Source organism: Pseudophryne corroboree, chromosome 3 (genome assembly GCF_028390025.1).
Source record: "Pseudophryne corroboree isolate aPseCor3 chromosome 3, aPseCor3.hap2, whole genome shotgun sequence".
NCBI classification, from domain to species: domain Eukaryota; kingdom Metazoa; phylum Chordata; class Amphibia; order Anura; family Myobatrachidae; genus Pseudophryne; species Pseudophryne corroboree.
This window is the reverse complement of record NC_086446.1, coordinates 483,807,961-483,828,909: the sequence shown is the minus strand read 5'-3', so window position 1 is coordinate 483,828,909 and position 20,949 is coordinate 483,807,961. Positions and strand designations below refer to the sequence as shown.

Below are 20,949 nucleotides of genomic sequence, written 5' to 3'. Positions count from 1 at the left end.
CAGGTACTAATTGGTTTGCCGGCCGTCTCATGTCGTCAACCGACCTTGCAGCGTGTTGACATTATCACGTAATTCCCTAAATAAGCCATCCATTCCGGTGTCGACTCCCTAGAGAGTGACATCACCATTACAGGCAATTGCTCCGCCTCCTCACCAACATCGTCCTCATACATGTCGACACACACGTACCGACACACAGCACACACACAGGGAATGCTCTGATAGAGGACAGGACCCCACTAGCCCTTTGGGGAGACAGAGGGAGAGTTTGCCAGCACACACCAAAACGCTATATTATACAGGGACAACCTTATATAAGTGTTTTCCCTTATAGCATCTTAATATATAATAATATCGCCAAATAAGTGCCCCCCCTCTCTGTTTTAACCCTGTTTCTGTAGTGCAGTGCAGGGGAGAGCCTGGGAGCCTTCCTAGCAGCGGAGCTGTGTAGGAAAATGGCGCTGTGTGCTGAGGAGAATAGGCCCCGCCCCCTTTTTGGCTGGCTTCTTCTCCCGTTTTTCTGACAACCTGGCAGGGGTTAAATACATCCATATAGCCCCAGGGGCTAGATGTGATGTATTTTTAGCCAGCATAGGTACTTTCATTGCTGCCCAGGGCGCCCCCCCAAGCGCCCTGCACCCTCAGTGACCGTTGGTGTGAAGTGTGCTGAGAGCAATGGCGCACAGCTGCAGTGCTGTGCGCTACCTCATGAAGACTGAGAAGTCTTCAGCCGCCGATTTCTGGACCTCTTCTCTCTTCAGCATCTGCAAGGGGGTCGGCGGCGCGGCTCCGGTGACCCATCCAGGCTGTACCTGTGATCGTCCCTCTGGAGCTAGTGTCCAGTAGCCTAAGAAGCCAATCCATCCTGCACGCAGGTGAGTTCACTTCTTCTCCCCTAAGTCCCTCGTTGCAGTGAGCCTGTTGCCAGCAGGACTCACTGAAAATAAAAAACCTAACAAAACTTTTACTCTAAGCAGCTCTTTAGGAGAGCCACCTAGATTGCACCCTTCTCGGCCGGGCACAAAAACCTAACTGAGGCTTGGAGGAGGGTCATAGGGGGAGGAGCCAGTGCACACCACCTGATCCTAAAGCTTTTACTTTTGTGCCCTGTCTCCTGCGGAGCCGCTATTCCCCATGGTCCTGACGGAGTCCCCAGCATCCACTTAGGACGTCAGAGAAATGTAGGTTACCAAGCCATTCTTTGTAGAAGGAGAAGAAAAATGAATGATTGCTAGGACTAAAGTAGCATTCACATGCCAACCTCATTTCTTCCAGCAGTGGCTACATGGAGAATAAGGTATATCACAGGTAAGTTACGGTACCAAAGACTTAGCCTCCATATAGCACACTCTACAACAAACCCATAGACAACATCAGATAATCAGGACATGGGGCCTAATTCAAGATTGACTGCAAAAGCAAAATCTTCCTCTAATGGGCAAAACCATGTGCAGTGCAGGTGGGGCAGATATAACATGTGCAGAGAGAGTTAGATTTGGGTGGGGTGTGTTCAATCTGAAATCTAAATTGCAGTGTAAAAAAAAGCAGCCAGTATTTACCCTGCACAGAAACACTATAACCCACCCAAATCTAACTCTCACTGCACATATTATATCTGCCCCCCCCCCCCCCAGTGCACATGGTTTTGCCCATTAGAGGAAGATTTTGCAATCTACCTTGAATTAGGCCCATGGGAAAATATTTCATCCAATGGGTAGAGAGATGGCCACAAGGTGCCACCCAAGAAGCCAGAGACAGAAATATACCATCACAGACATCATAACGAGGACTTTCAATCTATAGACATTTACCTGGCATTCAGTAGCTCAATCTCTGTTCCCTTCTCCTTTTCTAGTCTACTATAGGTTTCCCTGTGACGCTTTATTTCCTCATCCAGAATCTGGTCAGACCTGGTCTCCTGGTCCTTCAGCATCTCCTCCAGCTCATGTACTCTGCAGGCATGAAACATTCAGTGATTAGGTCATTTTCTCTCTCTCTATAAAACACAAGACTTATTACAGGTTGAGTATCCCTTATCCAAAATGCTTGGGACCAGAGGTATTTTGGATATCGGATTTTTCCGTATTTTGGAATAATTAGATACCATAATGAGATATCATGGTGATGGGACCTAAGTCTAAGCACAGAATGTATTTATGTTTCATACACACCTTATACACACAGCCTGATGGTAATTTTAGCCAATATTTTTTATAACTTTGTGCATTAAACAAAGTGTGTCTACATTCACACAATTCATTTATGTTTCATATACACCTTATATACACAGCCTGAAGGTCATTTAATACAATATTATTAATAACTTTGTGTATTAAACAAAGTTTGTGTACATTGAGCCATCAAAAAACAAAGGTTTCACTATCTCACTCTCACTCAAAAAAGTCCGTATTTCGGAATATTCCGTATTTCGGAATATTTGGATATGGGATACTCAACCTGTATGCATCATGCTTTAGTATTGGAAAACCTGGAGCATACATATAGGGGGATCCAGTCTCTAGATCGACAGTAACTAGGTTGACACTATCTAGATCGACAGTAACTAGGTCGACAGGGTCTCTAGGTCGATAGGTCGACATGAGTTTCATGATTTTTTCACTTTTTTTGAACCTTTTCATACTTCACGATCCACGTGGACTCTGAGGGGACACGGTGCACTAATTGGGGTTCCCGGTCACTCTACGAAGAAAACGACACCAAATGGGTTTTTTTTAAACTAATGTCGACCTTTTGACCTGTCGACCTAAAGACCCTGTCAACCAATAGTGGTCGACCTAGACACTGTCGATCTAGTTACTATCTACCTTCCATACCACACCCACATACAGGATGGTTTCCCACTTGAATGGAAAAGTATTCTGTAGTATGACAATCTGGTCACCTATGTGTATGCTTTTGTTGGGAAATGAAAGGAACATGCACAAGAACAGACATATGTAGTTTTGCCTCATCTTAAAGAAAATAACACCATACCATGAGTGCTCTTATTAATGGTAATAATAATAATAATAATAATAATATTTATTTATATAGTGCTCTCTTTCTCCAACAGGACTTAAGGCGCTTTAGAAACATCAAAAACAATACACATAATACAGCAATAGACAAGTCACACAAAACCTAGAGCGCACAGTAAGCATAATGCAGGATTGGTGCAAGCATTTTGGGTAATAACTTCTACATGTTGTGTATTCCACCCTTACAGGTACCAGGTGAGGTAGTCACCTTGAGCGCACTGCGTAGGATTATCCTGGGTGGAATAGTCTAACCATAGAGGAGATGGCACAAATGGGGTGATTGCAGAGTCCTAATGCTCAAAGTAGGGTCCCAACAAAACGGTCAGGTCCATGTATTTTATCATTCCATCCACAAGCGTACAAGATGAGGCAGCCATGTTGGGCGCACTACGAAGATTACACTGTGGGTGGTGAGCCATACAAGGAACCAATGCATATATGGGAAAACTGACACTTTTGTAGTAGTATGATATACAGTGTACTGAAAGATCCACATGACGTACATCCTGCCCGCGGAGGAACCATCCGAGACAAGCATCTGGGGTGCACTGTGTAGGTTGCCGCTGGCAGGCTGTACAATCAGTGGGGGTACACATTACAGAAATAGGTGGAAGTATGCTGTAAGAAAGAAGAAGAAAAAAAACAGCACATGGTAAGAACACATTTGCAGGTAACCAATGGAAGTTCCCCTCTATATGATGGGGATGTAGTTATGTGACCGGTGATCAAGAGACCGACAGCCACATAACCTCCCCGTACATCCCACTCCCTCACAATCCTGACGGTCGGCATGTCTACCAACATGGACTATTCCCGCTGCTGGGATCCCGGTGTCGCATACCACACCCATATGATGTGTACAACTTGTATGTTACTGATATATTATCAATGTCAGTCTCTTACCTGTGTACCAGCTGTGTATTGTCATGCTTCAGCTTGCTTTTGACATCCCCATTTGTCTGGTTGTCATTCTCCAGTTCGGTCACCTTCTTTTCGAGAAAGCTGACCTATCATGGGGACACAAAGATTACTTAGTACTCAGACTTGTATTACTGCTGTATAGAGGTTGCTGCTTTCAGGAAGCCAGCAGGGGGCAGCAACGAGCCTGATTATTATTTGGCAATTCATAAAAATGGATTTTGATAATCTACCAGAAGCACAGGTACTGCCTAATGCTTGGGACAGTAATTGTTAAGAAACTTATACAATTACATTGACACACACAAACATATTTTGAACTTGCATAAAGTAATAAAGACACATACAAATAAAGCAGACATTTCCTGTGTTGTACCTGCAGACACTAGATACGTATAAACACACAGTGGCAATCACAAGGAAGTCCTCACCTTTTCAGTGATGTCATTGTCACAGGAGTCAATGCTGTCACGGAACAAGTCCTCAGTGCTGCCATTACTGCTGCTCAAATTACTGTTGTGGAAAAGCTGCCTGCAAATGATAGAATACCATTATCCGGCTCCCAATAGCAATTCTCCATACACAACAGTTTACTAAGGGGGTAATTCAGAGTTGATCGCAGCAGAAAATTTGTTAGCAGTTGGGCAAAACCATGTGCACTGCAGGGGAGGCAGATATAACATGTGCAGAGAGAGTTAAGGTGTGTACACACAGTGAGATCCTTGCTATGTTCGATTTTGACCATGAGATTTCCCTTTAACTCCCCCAAAGCCCAGATAGCACAGATTGTACAGATTTTGACTATCTATGCTTGAGATTTTGTCTATGTACGATTTTGACTAAGTGCCAATTTTGACTATACTTTGTACTAGATTGTACACTAGATAGTCAAGATTGACTTGCCTGCACAGTCTATCTAGCATTAGGGTGTGTACACACGGTGAGATAAATCTGTGAGATTTTGACTATATAGTCAAAATCTTATGAAACGTTAGTGCATATCTCATGGTGCTAGGCAGCTTGAGATACAGATTCGATCCCGATGCGCGCTCCCGTGGGGTCGGTATCGTAAGGCTAGATAGACTGTGCAGGCAAGTCAATCTTGACTATCTAGTGTACAATCTAGTACAAAGTATAGTCAAAATTGGCACTTAGTCAAAATCGTACATAGACAAAATCTCAAGCACAGATAGTCAAAGTCTGTACAATCTGAGCTATCTGGGCTCTGGGGGAGTTCAAGGGAAATCTCATGGTCAAAATCGAACATAGCAGCGGTCTCAACGTGTGTACACACCCTTATTACGATACCGACCCCACGGGAGCGTGCATCGGGATCAAATCTGTATCGCAAGCTGCCAACACCTTGAGATATGCACTAACTTTTCATAAGATTTTGACTATATAGTCAAAATCTCACAGATTTATCTCACCATGTGTACACATTAGATTTGGGTGATGTGTGCTCAAACTGAAATCTAAATTGCAGTGTAAAAATAAAGCAGCCAGTATTTACCCTGCACAGAAACAATATAACCCACTCAAACCTAACTCTCCCTGCACGTTACATCTGCCCCACCTGCAGTGCACATGGTTTTGCCCAACTGCTAACAAATTTGCTGTTGTAATCAACTCTGAATTACCCCCTAGGTGTTCAGCACCACCTTCCAGCCACCGTCTACCCAGCTGTATCTAACACCCCTGTGATTCAGACATTCCACCAGTATTTCCCAGAAAACAATCTATCACAATATTTCCCTATTCATTACCTTTTGGCCCTTAAGTTTTCCCTCTGTTATCCACTACACCATTTACCAGCACGGACATCCTTAACATTCCCACCTAGAACAACTACCATGTCCAACATACTCACATTATCCCTTATGTAAAACACATGTTCAATCATTCATTATATTTTCACATTAATCCAGCTCCCAGTGATTACACATTAAGTTATGCCTCATCATTTAGCTTACCAACATGCTTTTATTTATTTTTGTATTTATAAATTATATTATAATAACTGAATATTATAGAGAATGTTGCAATTTTAGAGTAATAAGGGTAATCCTCAGGGATGGTACCCACAGCCCAATGCAACAGCATTAACTTTTGATCAGGTTGTTTTAATGCAAAACAATTCCTTCTAAGCAAGAAGGGCCTTACCTTCCAAATGCTGTGCTGGAGATCTTTCTGTTGGGGCTGCAGGTGGTAAACACAGATAAAAACAAATTAATCTTCAAATAATTAACTTAATTATACCTTCATGGTCAGCATGACCGCATCGGCAGATATACAGGCTACATCTAATAACGTGTAACATCCGTTACCAACATTAAACTTTAAGATTCAGCCAGTTAAGAGGAATGTGTTCCTTTTAGACAGCATATTCATTGTATTATTATTGATCAGTTCTACAGCCCTAACTGTGTGGAGTTTGTATATTTTCCCAATGAATTTCTGTCAGGTATTCCAGTTTCGTCCCACAATCCCCCCCAAAAAACCTACACTGGTAGGTTAACTGGCTCCTGATAGAAATAATCCCTAGTGTGTATGTGTGTGCATGTGGCAGGAAACCTAGACTGTACGGCTCCATTGGTGCAGGGACTGATGGGAATGGTCAAATATGCTCTATAAAGCACTGCAGGATAGGTGTGCACTATATAAATAACAATCAGACCCCTGTTGAATATATACCAGTGGAGTGGTGGTTTGCCTTCCCCAAGTAAATATACGCAGATTTGCTTATTTATCATTCTATGCGGTCACATGCCACCAAAAGGATCCATTGCCTCATTTCATGCGAGTGCCCACCGGTGACATATCGAAGGAATCCATGTGGATTAGTTCTGGACATGTGAACTACCTTGCTGGAATGACTGTCTGGCCAGGCCAGCATCAACAGCTTACCTGTTTGCTTTGAGGTTCTTTAGCCTTGCTTCCAGGTCATTGAGCAGGGTGATCTTCTTACAGCACTGTGTGCAGTACATATCCAGTAGCTCACTGTTGTACATGTGCCTCATTTTACGCGGAGTCTGGCCAGCACTGTGCGATAATGAGAGATGGTTTCACTAATTACCCAAATGGGAGCAAGGGCACAAGAACTACACCTCTAACGGAAAATAGTGTCATACTATCCCCGTCCAGGGGAAAAGGAAACTTGCACCTCAATGCATAGTAATCATATACTACCATAAAGCCAAAGCTACCTGGAGGAGACCGAGGAGCCCAGGTCAGAGAAGGCATTTGTTCTACTCTCATCATCAGGACATGGACTGCTGGGGGTGTAATCCACATCATCGCCTTCACCATAGTCCTCAAATTGCTCCTCATTGCTGAGCAGGGAAGCTGTTGAGTGGCTGGAAATATCAGATGAAGGATTGAGAAGATTCCTGAGAAGAATGGAAACATAGAAAATGTTAACAAATATCACATTACTCTTCTCATACCCAAGTCGTCAACTGAACTAATTTTACTAAACATCCATGTTTACTCTGAAGGCCATTCACTCAGGATGTCCCGTTAGATGCTCTAACCAGAAAGCTTCTGCAAGCGTTTATTCCATATTAACTAAGCAGTATATTATTGGTCACTAATTACCTAGACATTTTGAATAAATATTTTATTGATTTATTTTTTGCTAGTGCATTTATTCAAGCACTTACGGGTTGCCAGGGAGGTAAAGCCCTCGGAGTTCTTCATCTTTCCCATTACTCCGGCACTCATCTGAAGCTTCTGAACTCTGGGCACTCTCGATAGCACTGTCTTGGTCGGATTCTTGGTGGACATCTTGCTGCCCGAGAGTTATACTCTCCTCATCTGGGAATAGCTCAGAGTCACTGTACGCACCCTCCGTGTCCACATACATCCCATCTGGTATGTCAGAGCGCTGTCAAACACAAACAGTAATATGGGTTAGAGGTTTACTATTCCAGTACAAAGAAGTTTAAACATATTATATAATATAGTTGTCTGTGGAGCAAAAATAAGCCCATACACACACAATTCAGGTTACTTAACCACACTGGATTAGTCAGTGTCTAATTTCCCCCTCTGCAGACTTGGATAACTGCAGCAAATGTGGCTCTCAAAACAGACCATATTATCATTGCTTCACTACAAACAGAAACTCATGTTAAGTATGCCACCTGGCACCTGCTAATGAGTTTTATTATACATACATTACCGAGCCTACACTCCGCCCTAGCCCCAGTGTCCGCCTGGGGCCTACACTCCGCCCTAGCCCCAGTGTCCGCCTGGGGCCTACACTCCGCCCTAGCCCCAGTGTCCGCCTGGGGCCTACACTCCGCCCTAGCCCCAGTGTCCGCCTGGGGCCTACACTCCGCCCTAGCCCCAGTGTCCGCCTGGGGCCTACACTCCGCCCTAGCCCCAGTGTCCGCCTGGGGCCTACACTCCGCCCTAGCCCCAGTGTCTGCCTCGGGCCTACACTCCGCCCTAGCCCCAGTGTCCGCCTCGGGCCTACACTCCGCCCTAGCCCCAGTGTCCGCCTCGGGCCTACACTCCGCTCTAGCCCCAGTGTCCGCCTCGGGCCTACACTCTGCTCTAGCCCCAGTGTCCGCCTCGGGCCTACACCCAGATCCCACTCTAGTGTATCTGTATACGAGAAAGAAAAATGGCGCCCCATGACAAATGTATATACAGAAAATGACGATTTTCTTTTCCCTTTAATAAATGAACCTTTACACTCAAATACAGACATAATAATATAAAACAGGTCTCAAATAACAGGAAATTGGATGAAAAAAAGTCGAGTTTCTAAGTAACATCTAACTTCCCTGTTCCTCTTATGTTAAATGAAAAACACTAATAGTCATGGACACTCCTCCTTTCTCTGTATTGGGGAATCAAGAGGGGAATTTTTGTTAAAATGCTAGCAGAGTATTACTAGAATTGTAACCAGATGTTATAAGAATCACTGTTTTATGTCAGGAGAGATGACAATTCAAACCTGTATGTAACAAACCTAATAACTGCTGGATATATAGTCCTATAAACGAATTTATCTTTATAGTGTTCTGTGACGAAAGCTGCCTGATATGTCAATTACATCATCAGTATGTGGAGCCATAAAGTGAGATTACTCATGTCACTTTAATACAGTATACCTTCTGTATAACACCAGCGTATATTGTGGGTAATTCGGACTTGATTGTAGCAGCAAATTTGTTAGCAGTAGGGCAAAACCATGTACACTGCAGGTGTGGCAGATATAACAGTTGCAGAGAGAGTTAGATTTGAGTGGGTTGTATTGTTTCTGTGCAGAGTAAATACTGCCTGCTTTATTTTTACACTGCAATTTAGATTGAACACACCCCACCCAGATCTAACTCTCTCTGCACGTTATATCGGCCTCATCCCCTGCACTGCACATGGGGGGTAATTCCAAGTTGATCGCAGCAGGATTTTTGTTAGCAGTTGGGCAAAACCATGTGCACTGCAGGGGAGGCAGATTTAACATGCGCAGAGAGAGTTAGATTTGGGTGGGGTGTGTTCAATCTGCAATCTAATTTGCAGTGTAAAAATAAAGCAGCCAGTATTTACCCTGCACAGAAACAAAATAACCCACCCAAATCTAACTCTCTCTGCAAATGTTATATCTGCCCCTCCTGCAGTGCACATGGTTTTGCCCAATTGCTAACAAACTTGTTGCTGCGATCAACTCAGAATTACCCCCATGGGGGGGTAATTCAGACTTGATCGCAGCAGCAAATTTGTTAGCAGGTGGGCAAAACCATGTGCACTGCAGGTGTGGCAGATATAACATGTGCAGAGAGCGTTAGATTTGGGTGGGTTATATTGTTTCTGTGCAGAGTAAATACTGGCTACTTTATTTTTACTCTGCAATTCACATTTCAGTTTGAACACACCCCACTCAAATCTAAAGGTGCATACACACGGTGAGATTTGGGCTCAGCCCGATTCTCACTATGCGACAGGGGCTCGGTCGGCATTGCAAGCACATAATGACTATGCTTGCGATACTGACTATGTGCGATTTTGATTATCTCTTCTATAGAGATAGTCAAAATTGATTTGCCTGCACAGTCTATCTAGGCTTGCGATGCCGACCGCGCATCTGCATCGAATCGGGATCACAAGGTGACTTTCACCTTGCGATCCGCACTAACTTTTCTTACAATTTTGGCTATATAGTCAAGATCGTAAGAAAATATCTCACCGTGTGTACACACCATAACTCTCTCTGCACTTGTTATATCTACCCCCCTGTAGTGCACATGGTTTTGCTCAACTGCTAACAAATTTGCTGCTACGATCAGGTCTGAATTACCCCCATAATCTGCACCGAAGTACATTCAGACACAATGATATGAAGTTTATTACAGTCCACCTTCACTAAATTACACTCCAATTCCCCAAGATGTACCGTAATTAATAACTAGCTTCATCCCTCCTGTCCATGCGGATAAAGGTAGTAAGCCCCGTACACACAGAAAGATGTGTGCTGATCAATCTAGCACAGACAGCTCAGCACACCTCTCCCCCCACTCAGCGCGATGTGTGCTGAGCGAGGGGGGGGCTCACTTCACACAGCAGTGAAGTGAGCGATCTACTAGATTTGGAATGCATGCATGCCAGATCTAGTCAGCAATAGCGCTTATCGCTATGGGCATACACATGGAGAGAACCGTGCTTAATTTCTTAGAACTGAAGCACCGATCTCTCCCTGTGTACCCCACCTGTAGTAAGTGTTTAGTGATCCTGTAATATCTGTGGGACCCTAAATATGCAATCTATCTATACAGATATCTATCTTGCTCTCTCTCTCTCTGGCATAAACATGAGAAATTGTTTAAATGCCTCAGCAATGCAGGCTATATAGATGGGATGAAGTAAAACATAGACCTGTTTAAATTCCTACTCTATTTTGTTACTGTATCTGTTGGGAGTCTGGTCCAGGCATCTACTGCTCCCACAATAACATTGCACTTGCTATTTATACAGAATTTCTGAGGGGAGTTGGCGAGTCTGGGTTACATACGAATGTCTATAGGTGTGAGTGTGAAACACCAGCATACAAATCTGTCACCATCATACATGTAACCATTTCACTGACATGAAGTCACCCCACACTTAGCAATTTCTCTTCGCAGCAAATAACTTACATCGGTCACCCAAAAACATGTTAAATCACATGGCATTCCACTGCGGGATGCGGTCAAGATGCCGCCGGCCGGAATCCCGGCGGTCGAAATACCGACGCCGGAATCCCGACCGCCACAATCCCGACATATTCTCCCTCCGTGGGTGTCCACGACACCCATAGAGGGAGAATATAATAGTGTGCCGAGCGTAGCGAGGCACCGTGCCCGCGGCGAGCGAACCGAGCCCGCAAGGGGCTGCTTTCCGCTCGCCACCCCTGACGGGATTGTGTGGTCGGGATTCCGGCGTCGGGATTTCGACCGCCGGGATTCCGGCCGGCGGCATTTAGTACTGATCCCTCCACTGCATTATACAATGCCTCAGGTGATACAGTAAATACAGGTTGAGTATCACATATCCAAATATTCCGAAATACAGAATTTTTTGAGTGAGACTGAGACAGTGAAACCTTTGTTTTCTGATGGCTCAATGTACACAAACTGTGTTTAGTACACAAAATTATTCAAAATATTGTATTAAATAACCTTCAGGCTGTGTGTATAAGGTGCATATGAAACAAATTAATTGTGTGTATGTACACAAACTTTGTTTAATGCACTAAGGGGAACATTTACTAAGCAGCGATAAGAGCGGAAAAGTGAGCCAGTGGAGAAATTTCCCCATCAACCAATCAGCAGCTCTGTATCATTTTATAGTATGCAAATTATAGATGTTACTTCAGTGCTGATTCGTTGCCATGGGCAACTTCTCCGCTCTTATCACTGCTTAGTAAATGTACCCCTAAGTTATTAAACATATTGGCTAAAATTACCTTCAGGCTGTGTGTATAAGGTGTATATGAAACATAAATGCATTCTGTGCTTAGACTTGGGTCCCATCACCATGATATCTCATTATGGTATACAATTATTCCAAAATACGGAAAAATCCAATATCCAAAATACTTCTGGTCCCAAGCATTTTGGATATGGGATACTCAACCTGTAATACAAAGACAGTACGTAATGGCACATTTCAGCAAATAGTGTCAATTAATGCTTCTATATAGAAGTATGTGGGCTGGGGGAGGCGTGGCATTTTTCTACATACACCTCTTCAAGAGTTAAAGCATGACATAACTGTGCCATACAGTCATCCATACATTCAGTAACAGACGTCAGCAAACAAACACACCTCAGTCACATGGGTCCTGTAACATGCCAATGCACTCCCCTCCCCTGTGTATGACATAAGATGTCAGCGCAGTGTAGCCTTGCATCACAGTCATGTCAGATTTATCTGTGTGCCTGTTACAACTCTTCACTGATGGTAAACAAGATGCATCAACTCCTACAGAAACACCATAATTAACACATTATATTATTACTAACCACAGGCACTGGAAGGGAGAGAGTTCATTGAATGTGAGAAATAGCAAAGAACACTGTCCCACTCACATGCAGACTGTAAATTCAATCTCTCAGATACAGTCCTCGTGTTAGAAGCCACCTAAACTTCCACCATGGACTAAAAGCGGAGGAAACTAGGGTCATGAAAAGGTCATTTATGAATGATGAAGGTTTAAACATCCTGCATGAAAGCATATTGTACTGCCCCTAGATTTATTGGGAATCACATGCATTTCTGGGCCAAGATGGCAGAGATTGACAGCAGCAGCACGTTGAACTGGGATGCAGTCAATTTACCTCCAATTAAAAATCTCGACAGTCGAAATCCCGACAGCAATTGACCGACGGTCAAAATCCCGACATTCAAAATACCGACATGTAAAATGCCGACATGAGTTTTTCATGATTTTTTTCATTGAAACAGACTTGTCCATACCTTACCATCCCAGTGGACCTGGAAGGGACATATAATAGTGTGCCGAGCGCAGCAAGGCACCGTGCCCGAAGCATGGCGAGCTCAGCGGTACACTTATATGGTGTCCATGTCGACATACACCAAAAAAACAACGAAAAACGCATGTCGCTATTTTGACCTGTCTGCATTTTCAATATCAGTATTTTGATCTTGTCGGTATTTTAAATGTCGGTACTTTGTCCATGTCGGGATTTTGACCATCGGTCAATTGCTGTCGGGATTTCGACCGTCGGGATTTTGGTTGGAGGTATTTCATACCGATCCCCTTAGAACTGGCCACTGGGAAAATTAGGCAGATTGGGTTGTAGTCATAATGTCAACAACACAATGTAAACATTAGTGTTAGGCTGCAGGAAGGTTAGGGTTAAGGACTGGTTGGAGGCTTAGGGGTAGGGTTTAGGGTTGGGGAAAAAGGAGAAATACTTTTTGTAACATCAGAAGTTCGGTGGTCTGGCCGGGAAATAATGGTCACATGACTCCTGGACCCTAAAGATGCCGATGCAGCTGCCAGAAAAAGGTAAGTCACCACTGGGCTACCATGATGAAATGTTGGCATTCTAACACATTTCATACCTGTCTACATGATAAATGTCAGCATGGTCAACATTAACATGATGACCATGTAAACATTCTCATGCCAACATTATGAATATTGGCTTCGGTGGGGATCTCCGGCTGCGCACAAAATTTTGCAAGGTCTTGCACATGCGCAGTGAGGCCAGCCAGGAGGTAAGACATAGAGCATCGGAGGGGGGAGTTTTTGCTTCCTGGTTCACCTTGATAAGAGGCGAAGCAGGAACAGCTAAAGCAGCTTATTACAACTCCCTCTACAGATGTGTCCTCATACATCTTGCCTCAATATGCCACACAGCCGGAACCAGTACATTTTTAGATTGTGGGAGGAAACCAGAGCACCGGGAGAATATACAAACTCCACACAGTTAGGACCATGGTGGGAATCGAGCCCATGACCTCAGTGCTGTTGGGCAATAATGCTAACTATTACACCATCTGTGCTGCCCAAGTATAAAGCAAAAGCAGGCAGTATATTCCCTGCACACACAAAAATTATTTTTGAATGCGCTGAATGGCAACATGGTTTGCCCAGGTGCCAATTTGTACACTATAGCCGTGTACGAAAATGTATGATTGACAATATAGTATATGAACCACCAGGATAGATCTTAAGCTGGATACACATGAGACGATGAGTACCCAGCGTGGCCAGCACTGCCAAGTACATTTACAATGCCGGCAGCGACGAGTAACGGCGTCTTGGTGTGGGGTAGGTGTTGTAGAGGGGCCATGCTGCATTCTGCAGTATGGCATCGCTAGCGACAGTCCCAGATCTTCTAGCATGTAGAAAATATCTGAGGCTGTCGCTAGCGATCCGCTGGTGCACGCATCCGCATCATGTGTACACACTGGACATTTGAACAATGTCATTCTGATCGATCGGAAATGGACAAATCGTTCATAATAGCATCTTGCGTGTATGCACCTTTACATACAGTAGACATTAGTAATATATGGCTTGCAGGCCCCTGAAAATACACTACCATTATTCTTTTAAATGTATGTATAACATAATGGGGGGGGGTTCAGAATTGTTAGCAAACTAGAAAAAAAGTTAGCAATTGGTCAAAACAATGCTGCACTGCAGGTGGGGAAGATGTAACATGATTTGGGTGGGTTATATTGTTTCTGTGCAGGGTAAATACTGGCTGCTTTATTTTTATACTGACATTTAGATTTCAGTTTGAACACACCCCTCCCAAATCTAACTCTCTCTGCACATTATATCTGCCCCACCTGCAGTGCAGCATGGTTTTGCCCAATTGCTAACAACTCTGAATAATCCCATATGTCTCTTTAAAAAGGGATAGCATCATACATCTAAAACTGTTATGTCGGAAATAATTCATTGGGGAAGCACAAAGAGGGTGGAATTTATCACAGCCATCATCTGGGGAAGCATGTAACTATAGCAATAACAGCCTATGTGACTGCTGTGGGGCCCTGAGCAACATATGTGCCTTAAACGACAAACTTAATGTGGAAAATGTGCCCGATTTCTACTAATGCAATCCATACTCTGCCCTATAGGGTATTAGCTGGGGATGGAGCACACATAGTGGTGGGGTGGATTTAGGATAGTGTGAAGCCCCTTCCTTCATATTCCCCAACATGTCAGGTTTAGTAATCCAAGCTAGAGTACTTTAAAATATTCCATTCAGCAGGCAGGTAGTGAAGCACAGGTCTTCTAGTCAAGCTTCTGGAGAAAAAAAAAAAAGACTCCAGGAACAGCTGTAGTAACTCCTCTTCAAGGGAACTCTAGTGAACCACTAAAATTACCTGGCCTGAAAACTGTCTGCTAAAAAAGACACAACCCTGCAACACTGGCAGACTTATGGCAACATAATGGGCACCCCATTCCCAGGCACCAACCTAAGGAGATAAGTATTTTAACAAACATTCTTTCCAGTAATTCGGCTTAATCACATTCAGTAACCACAGGCCTCTCCCACCACAGGAAATCAGCTCTCACATCCCTGATGCATATTCTGATAACTAGATAGGAGGGTTTTATACATATAGAACATTTAGGAACATAAAGTATACTAATACAGGCACAATCACTGGGGGGGGGGGAAACAAAACACAGACCCTGACAATTACATCTTACTAAACGAGAAATTAAAATGCCAATATGGAAAATTGGGCAATCTTTTAAAAGCTAGTGCTGCATATTGAGGACAGCTAACCGCTACTGTACCATTAGAGGAGAGAGGTGAGAGCTTTATTGCAGTGCTCCCCTGTCAGAGTGGCAGTGTCTGGCGGACATTCCTGGACATTAGTGCTGACTCAGTAGCTTCCTGCAGGCTTGCATGGTAATCTGGGGACCTGCAGGACTGCCCTGTACTGTGCAGTACTCTGAGTCTAGGTTATAGTGATTAAATTCCTCTTAACTAAGTGACTCTGCCCCATTAGTCACTAACAGCCAATGTGCATCACAGTGTTTCCACTTACTATGTTTCCAGACCCTCCAACAGAAGTCCTTACGCTCAGTAACAAAATAAGGGCTTTGATCCAGAACTCCCCACATGAATTACTATTGAAGTTACCTGGGATAAATGTATTAAATGGTGAACAATCCCAGTTCTATTTGAATACTAGATGTGCATACAATTGTGTTGGCGCAAGTGTATATAATAGCACCCCCAGTATAATAATACATATGTTTTGCTATTTTATATTAGAATTATGTTATGTTACAGAGTCAATATTATTATAATTGCCAGATCATTGCCTCAGCAAGACATGTTTTCTAGATCTCCTCACAGGTATTTTTTTATAGTGTTGGGGGAGGGGTCCGATTTATTCACCTGTGCTCCAGTTTGGAGATCCACAGGCCCTGGTGTATAAGAACAACTGACCTAGATACACTGTCCTGGTAAATGGTTCTCATGCGTTTTTAAATCAGCTGTTGTAGATAGCTAGCAAGCCAGGATATCTGAATATCACTGCTCGATCACTTAATGGGCACACATTTTCTCAAGATGGAATGCTTGCCAAGATAGCAGTATCAAAACCTATATAAACATTACCCGATACCTTTTTATAGTTTAAGAATAAGCTGCTTCTGATTTCCCAGTTTCTTTAATGTGGCCAAAATTAGTGGTTTGACATTTAATATGGCCTTAATTGTAGGTAATTTAGCAGATGTTGGGAAGAAAAGAAAAAAAAAGAAGAGTAAAATTACATTTTAATATAAAAGTAGCAAGTGGGAAAAGCAGAAGATGAGGCAGTCGGGTATGATTTGACACTAATAAATACCACATGGAGGCTCAGAAATGAGTGCACATACCAGGTGCACAGTGATCATTGTGATGATGCAGCTTTTACATGAACTCATTTAATACAGGAAGAATAGGACATCTAGGTGTGATAGTCTAAAAATAGCTAACCTAACCTAGAAATACACCTCTGACACGCAGCTCAGTCACTTCCCATCTTGTCCTATTTCACAGAGTACAATGGTTTATTCCTATCCGTCCCACCTCCAACTGCAGTAACTTGGGCTGCATTCACTAACTGATATCACAGACACCTTTGCATGACGTCAATTAACAAACTCATTTAGCTCTGGTTATTGTCATTGGAAAATTAGCTGGGAGACATTTGTGTATCAGGTAACATTGGAATTTTGGAGGAAGTCGGAGAGATAATTGTTTTGCTTGTGATTCTGTGAGGAGACCTGCAAATTGTGATCTGTTGGGGGTCCTTGAGGACAGAGTTTTGGAACAACTGGTCTAGTGTGTACACAGCTTAAGGGCACTTTTTAGTTACATTTATTGTTGCATATTACACGTAATGGGTATAGTGGTCTATTTATGAACAATCTGTATCACCACTTCTCACTTGTACTTACCATGCCGGGACTCCTTTTAGAGCCCTTGAAAAAAGTCCTATTTTGCTGGTCCCCCATTGCTGAATACAGGGTAAACAGAGGTGGTCAAACGTTGTCCTCAAGGCACCCCAATGGTCTAGGTTTTAGATATATCCATGGCTCAGCATAGATGATTAAATCAAGTTGACCGAGGTGCTAATTAAGTCACCTGTGGCCAAGCATGGGTAAACTTACCTTAGCCGTTGGGGTTCCTTGAGGACCACATTTGAGAACCTCTGGAGTAATACCATCTTTGCTTTTTAAAGCTTGATGATGCAAGATTTCACTGTGCCCAAAGAGGCCTATGGAAACCATTTGACAACGCTGAAAAAAAAGGGACTGATTTTGGTCTGAGCATTAAACCATATTGTAATCTACTTGGGACAGGCGTTATACCACTAGACCAGTGGTTCCCAAACTTGGCCCTCAAGGCACCCTAACAGTCCAGGATTTAAGGATATCAATGGCTAAGCGCATCAAATTGAGGTACTAATTAAGTCACCTGTGCTCAAGCACGGTTATCCTTACAACTTGGACCTTTTGGGGTGTATTCAATAAATGCCGTCCCCGACAATGCAGTATTCAATTTGTGGGCAAATACGACTGGTTTTGCCCATTTTTGACAAGGGCAATCAGATTTCTTTTTAAAGTAGGATTGACATTGTCGAAAACGGGACTAAAACCTGTCAGATTTGGCCGCAAATCCAACAAAACACGTGGATCCGCGGCTATTCCGCCAATCCATGTGTTTTCCGACAAGTCGGAAAAACGGTAGCTCCATTGAATAGGTCGAATTCTGATTCGACCAAAAAAAAAAATCAGAAACTGCCGTCTTTTGGACATCAGTTGAATACACGCCTTAGGCTGCCTTGAGGACTGAGTTTGGGAGCTGCTGCACTAGACTGTAAGCTCGAGACAGGGTCTGTTCATTACTCCACTAAATTGTGTGCTCTTGAGATGGGGTCTGTGCTTTACACTGCTAGATTGTTGGTTCTTTGGGACAGGGTCTGTGCGTAAAGCTGGGTACACACTGATAGATATATCTGCAGATCAATTGATCTGCAGATATATCTATGGATGGATCGGGCAGTGTGCTGTGCATACACACTGGCCGATCCGTCGGGGACTGACGTCATGAACTGGGCGTGCGTGTACACATGCCCGCCCAGTTCAGCTGTCAATCACCACCGGCCGCCGCAGCATGTGTACGGGCGGCCGGACAGCGATGCGCCAATATATCGGTAGATATATTGGCCGTCGGCTGTGCTACAGAGCCAGCGCGATATGTCTGTAAACGACGGAGTTAACACACATATCGCCTGTACACACTGGCCGACGGAACCGCAATATATCGGCCGTTCAATAGAACCGCCGATATATCGGCCAGTGTGTACCCACCTTAACACAGCTAGATTGGGAGCAATGTTGTCAGAAACATTAATATTTATAACCATTTCCAATTAAATTTCCTTTGTTCAAGCATATGGATCTACTGAAAAATCCTGTCCTTGATACAGAGATACTGGAGCCCTAGCTTCCATTACAGTCAGCAACTCATATCTTACAGTTTACAGTATATTAAGATATCTCCAATTATGAGAAGGCCCCATTGCCCCTTGGGGAAGGCATCACAATTTCTATATTGGCACATTTTCCGAGTCACTTATTAACAGTTTCTGGATTTCCATAATATAGCAGAATGTGCAGGCTGTGTACCTGTATTGTGTTCATTGTACTGCTGTTAAATATTGCATAATAAAACATGCAAACCGTACACATATAATTCTGTACATACTATGTAACAGGAATAGGAGAGATTAAAGACAGTGGCGCTTGTATTGGGGTGATAGTAAATATTACCAGAATCTGGGTGATTTATAAACATGTAATAAGAATTTGGGTAAATATAAACAATGCAACATAGCTGGGTGTCTACAAACACATAGCTGGGTGTCTACAAACAGGTATACATGTATCTGAGTAAATACAACAAGAATCAGGGAGGATAGAAACAGTATAACAAGAATGAGTATGTACAGCCCTAGTTGCATGAATGGAGCGGAGATGACTGTAAACAGGCTAACCAGAATATTGGTGACTAATAGCATAACAAGAACCAGGCTGATGATAGACAGGGCAGTGTGGCAGACTCAGGACACTGCTATGGATCATGAACAATCCCTTACCTTGTTGCGGAGATGGGTAGGGCTGGCATAAGGATGTCTGTGTGTAACCAAGGCCGACATTCACTCCTCACTGCAATAATATCCCAGGCACACGATGTGTTAGCAGTGGCTAAAGGGCCAATAATGAAGGCTTTGTACTGGAATCCTACAGCCACACCACAATGAACACACTCACCCTGTGCAAGGAGAGGCTTCAAATCTCAGCCCGCCCCATGTCCCTGTTGCTTAGAGACAAGCTCTGGCTGGGACTGTCTATCAAGTCTGATGTCATCAGACTCTGTGTAAGGCTAAGAGGGAGGGGGAGGAGGATGCAGAGTTTCGGTTAACCCCCCCTTTCCACTCCCCCACACACACTGCAAGTGATCACACTCCCACTCACGATGACTTAAAGGAAACAGTGCTTAACTTCCACAATTTACACAGAAATATCCCCGGCTGGAGGGAGAAGTCACACTTATTAATGATGTACTCCTGTTCTGTCCCTGTAGCCTGCTGAAATTACCATTGTTCAGATGTAGTAGCTATATAGTGTCTAATAAACAAATAGATAATTTTGCCCACATAGCTTACTATCTTCACTAGTTTCTGCACTTAAGTGGTACAGTACATCTACGGGTGCGATCCCTCGATAACGGCAGCCCTGACAATCCACCGACCAGATGTACCAATCGGCGGGCATTGATGATTGGCGATCCGCCGGAGTATCTTGGAAATTAATCATGTTAAATTTGCCCAATTCTGTGATCCCTGCGGGGATCAGTGATCAGGATTGTTAAACATGTTTAATATTCCCGTTCCCCCGAAATATCACCGCAATCCATCGCTGGTGTATGGGAGGATAAGTGCAAGAGATTCATCTGAAACAGACTCCCTGACACCATGCGAGTAGGTAAGAGCAGGACGCAACTCTGACTACACGCCCACAACACTTCTGCAAAATGGTTCTCTTCCTTGCATTTGCATTATTACTAGACCAAAAATGTCCTGATCACTTGTACCGTCTATGAAGTTATTAATTTAATGATATTAACAATGTACTTCCTTATTGTTTTCCATTACTAAATTGATCCTGCATCTAATATGTAAATAAGGAGTTCAGTATATTTTGTCGACATCCATACTGTTGACACCGTTGTAATGTCGACATAATTGGCCATGTTAACAGTAATGATATGTCGACATGATCAGAATATTGGCAAAACATCCCAGTTGAACTAGTGGTGACTTACCTGGTTTGGCGGGCCTGGTGGCTCCAGTTTTGTCTTCCAGGTCTCTCTTCCCTTAGTCCCTAACCCTATCACTCCCTTCCCATAGTCTAAACTAAACCCTCTACTGCTGCAGACTAACCCATGCA

General features: G+C 43.5%; 1 protein-coding gene across 9 annotated transcripts in view; it reads right to left on the bottom strand.

Moving 5' to 3' along the window:
• The window catches only part of RAB11FIP4 (RAB11 family interacting protein 4), a 123,531-nt gene that overhangs the window by 12,735 nt on the left and 89,847 nt on the right, over positions 1-20,949 (bottom strand). The window contains exons 1-9 of one of the 9 annotated variants that reach the window (XM_063960861.1): positions 19,771-19,788; positions 19,596-19,665; positions 7,619-7,842; positions 7,163-7,345; positions 6,864-6,998; positions 6,120-6,155; positions 4,388-4,487; positions 3,942-4,045; positions 1,812-1,952 (exon numbers count right to left, since the gene is read on the bottom strand). In XM_063960861.1, coding sequence (XP_063816931.1) covers positions 1,812-1,952; positions 3,942-4,045; positions 4,388-4,487; positions 6,120-6,155; positions 6,864-6,998; positions 7,163-7,345; positions 7,619-7,842; positions 19,596-19,655 — 983 coding nt within the window. In that variant the 5' untranslated portion in view covers positions 19,656-19,665; positions 19,771-19,788. The other 8 variants (XM_063960860.1, XM_063960862.1, XM_063960866.1 and 5 more) reach the window with 8 other exon arrangements.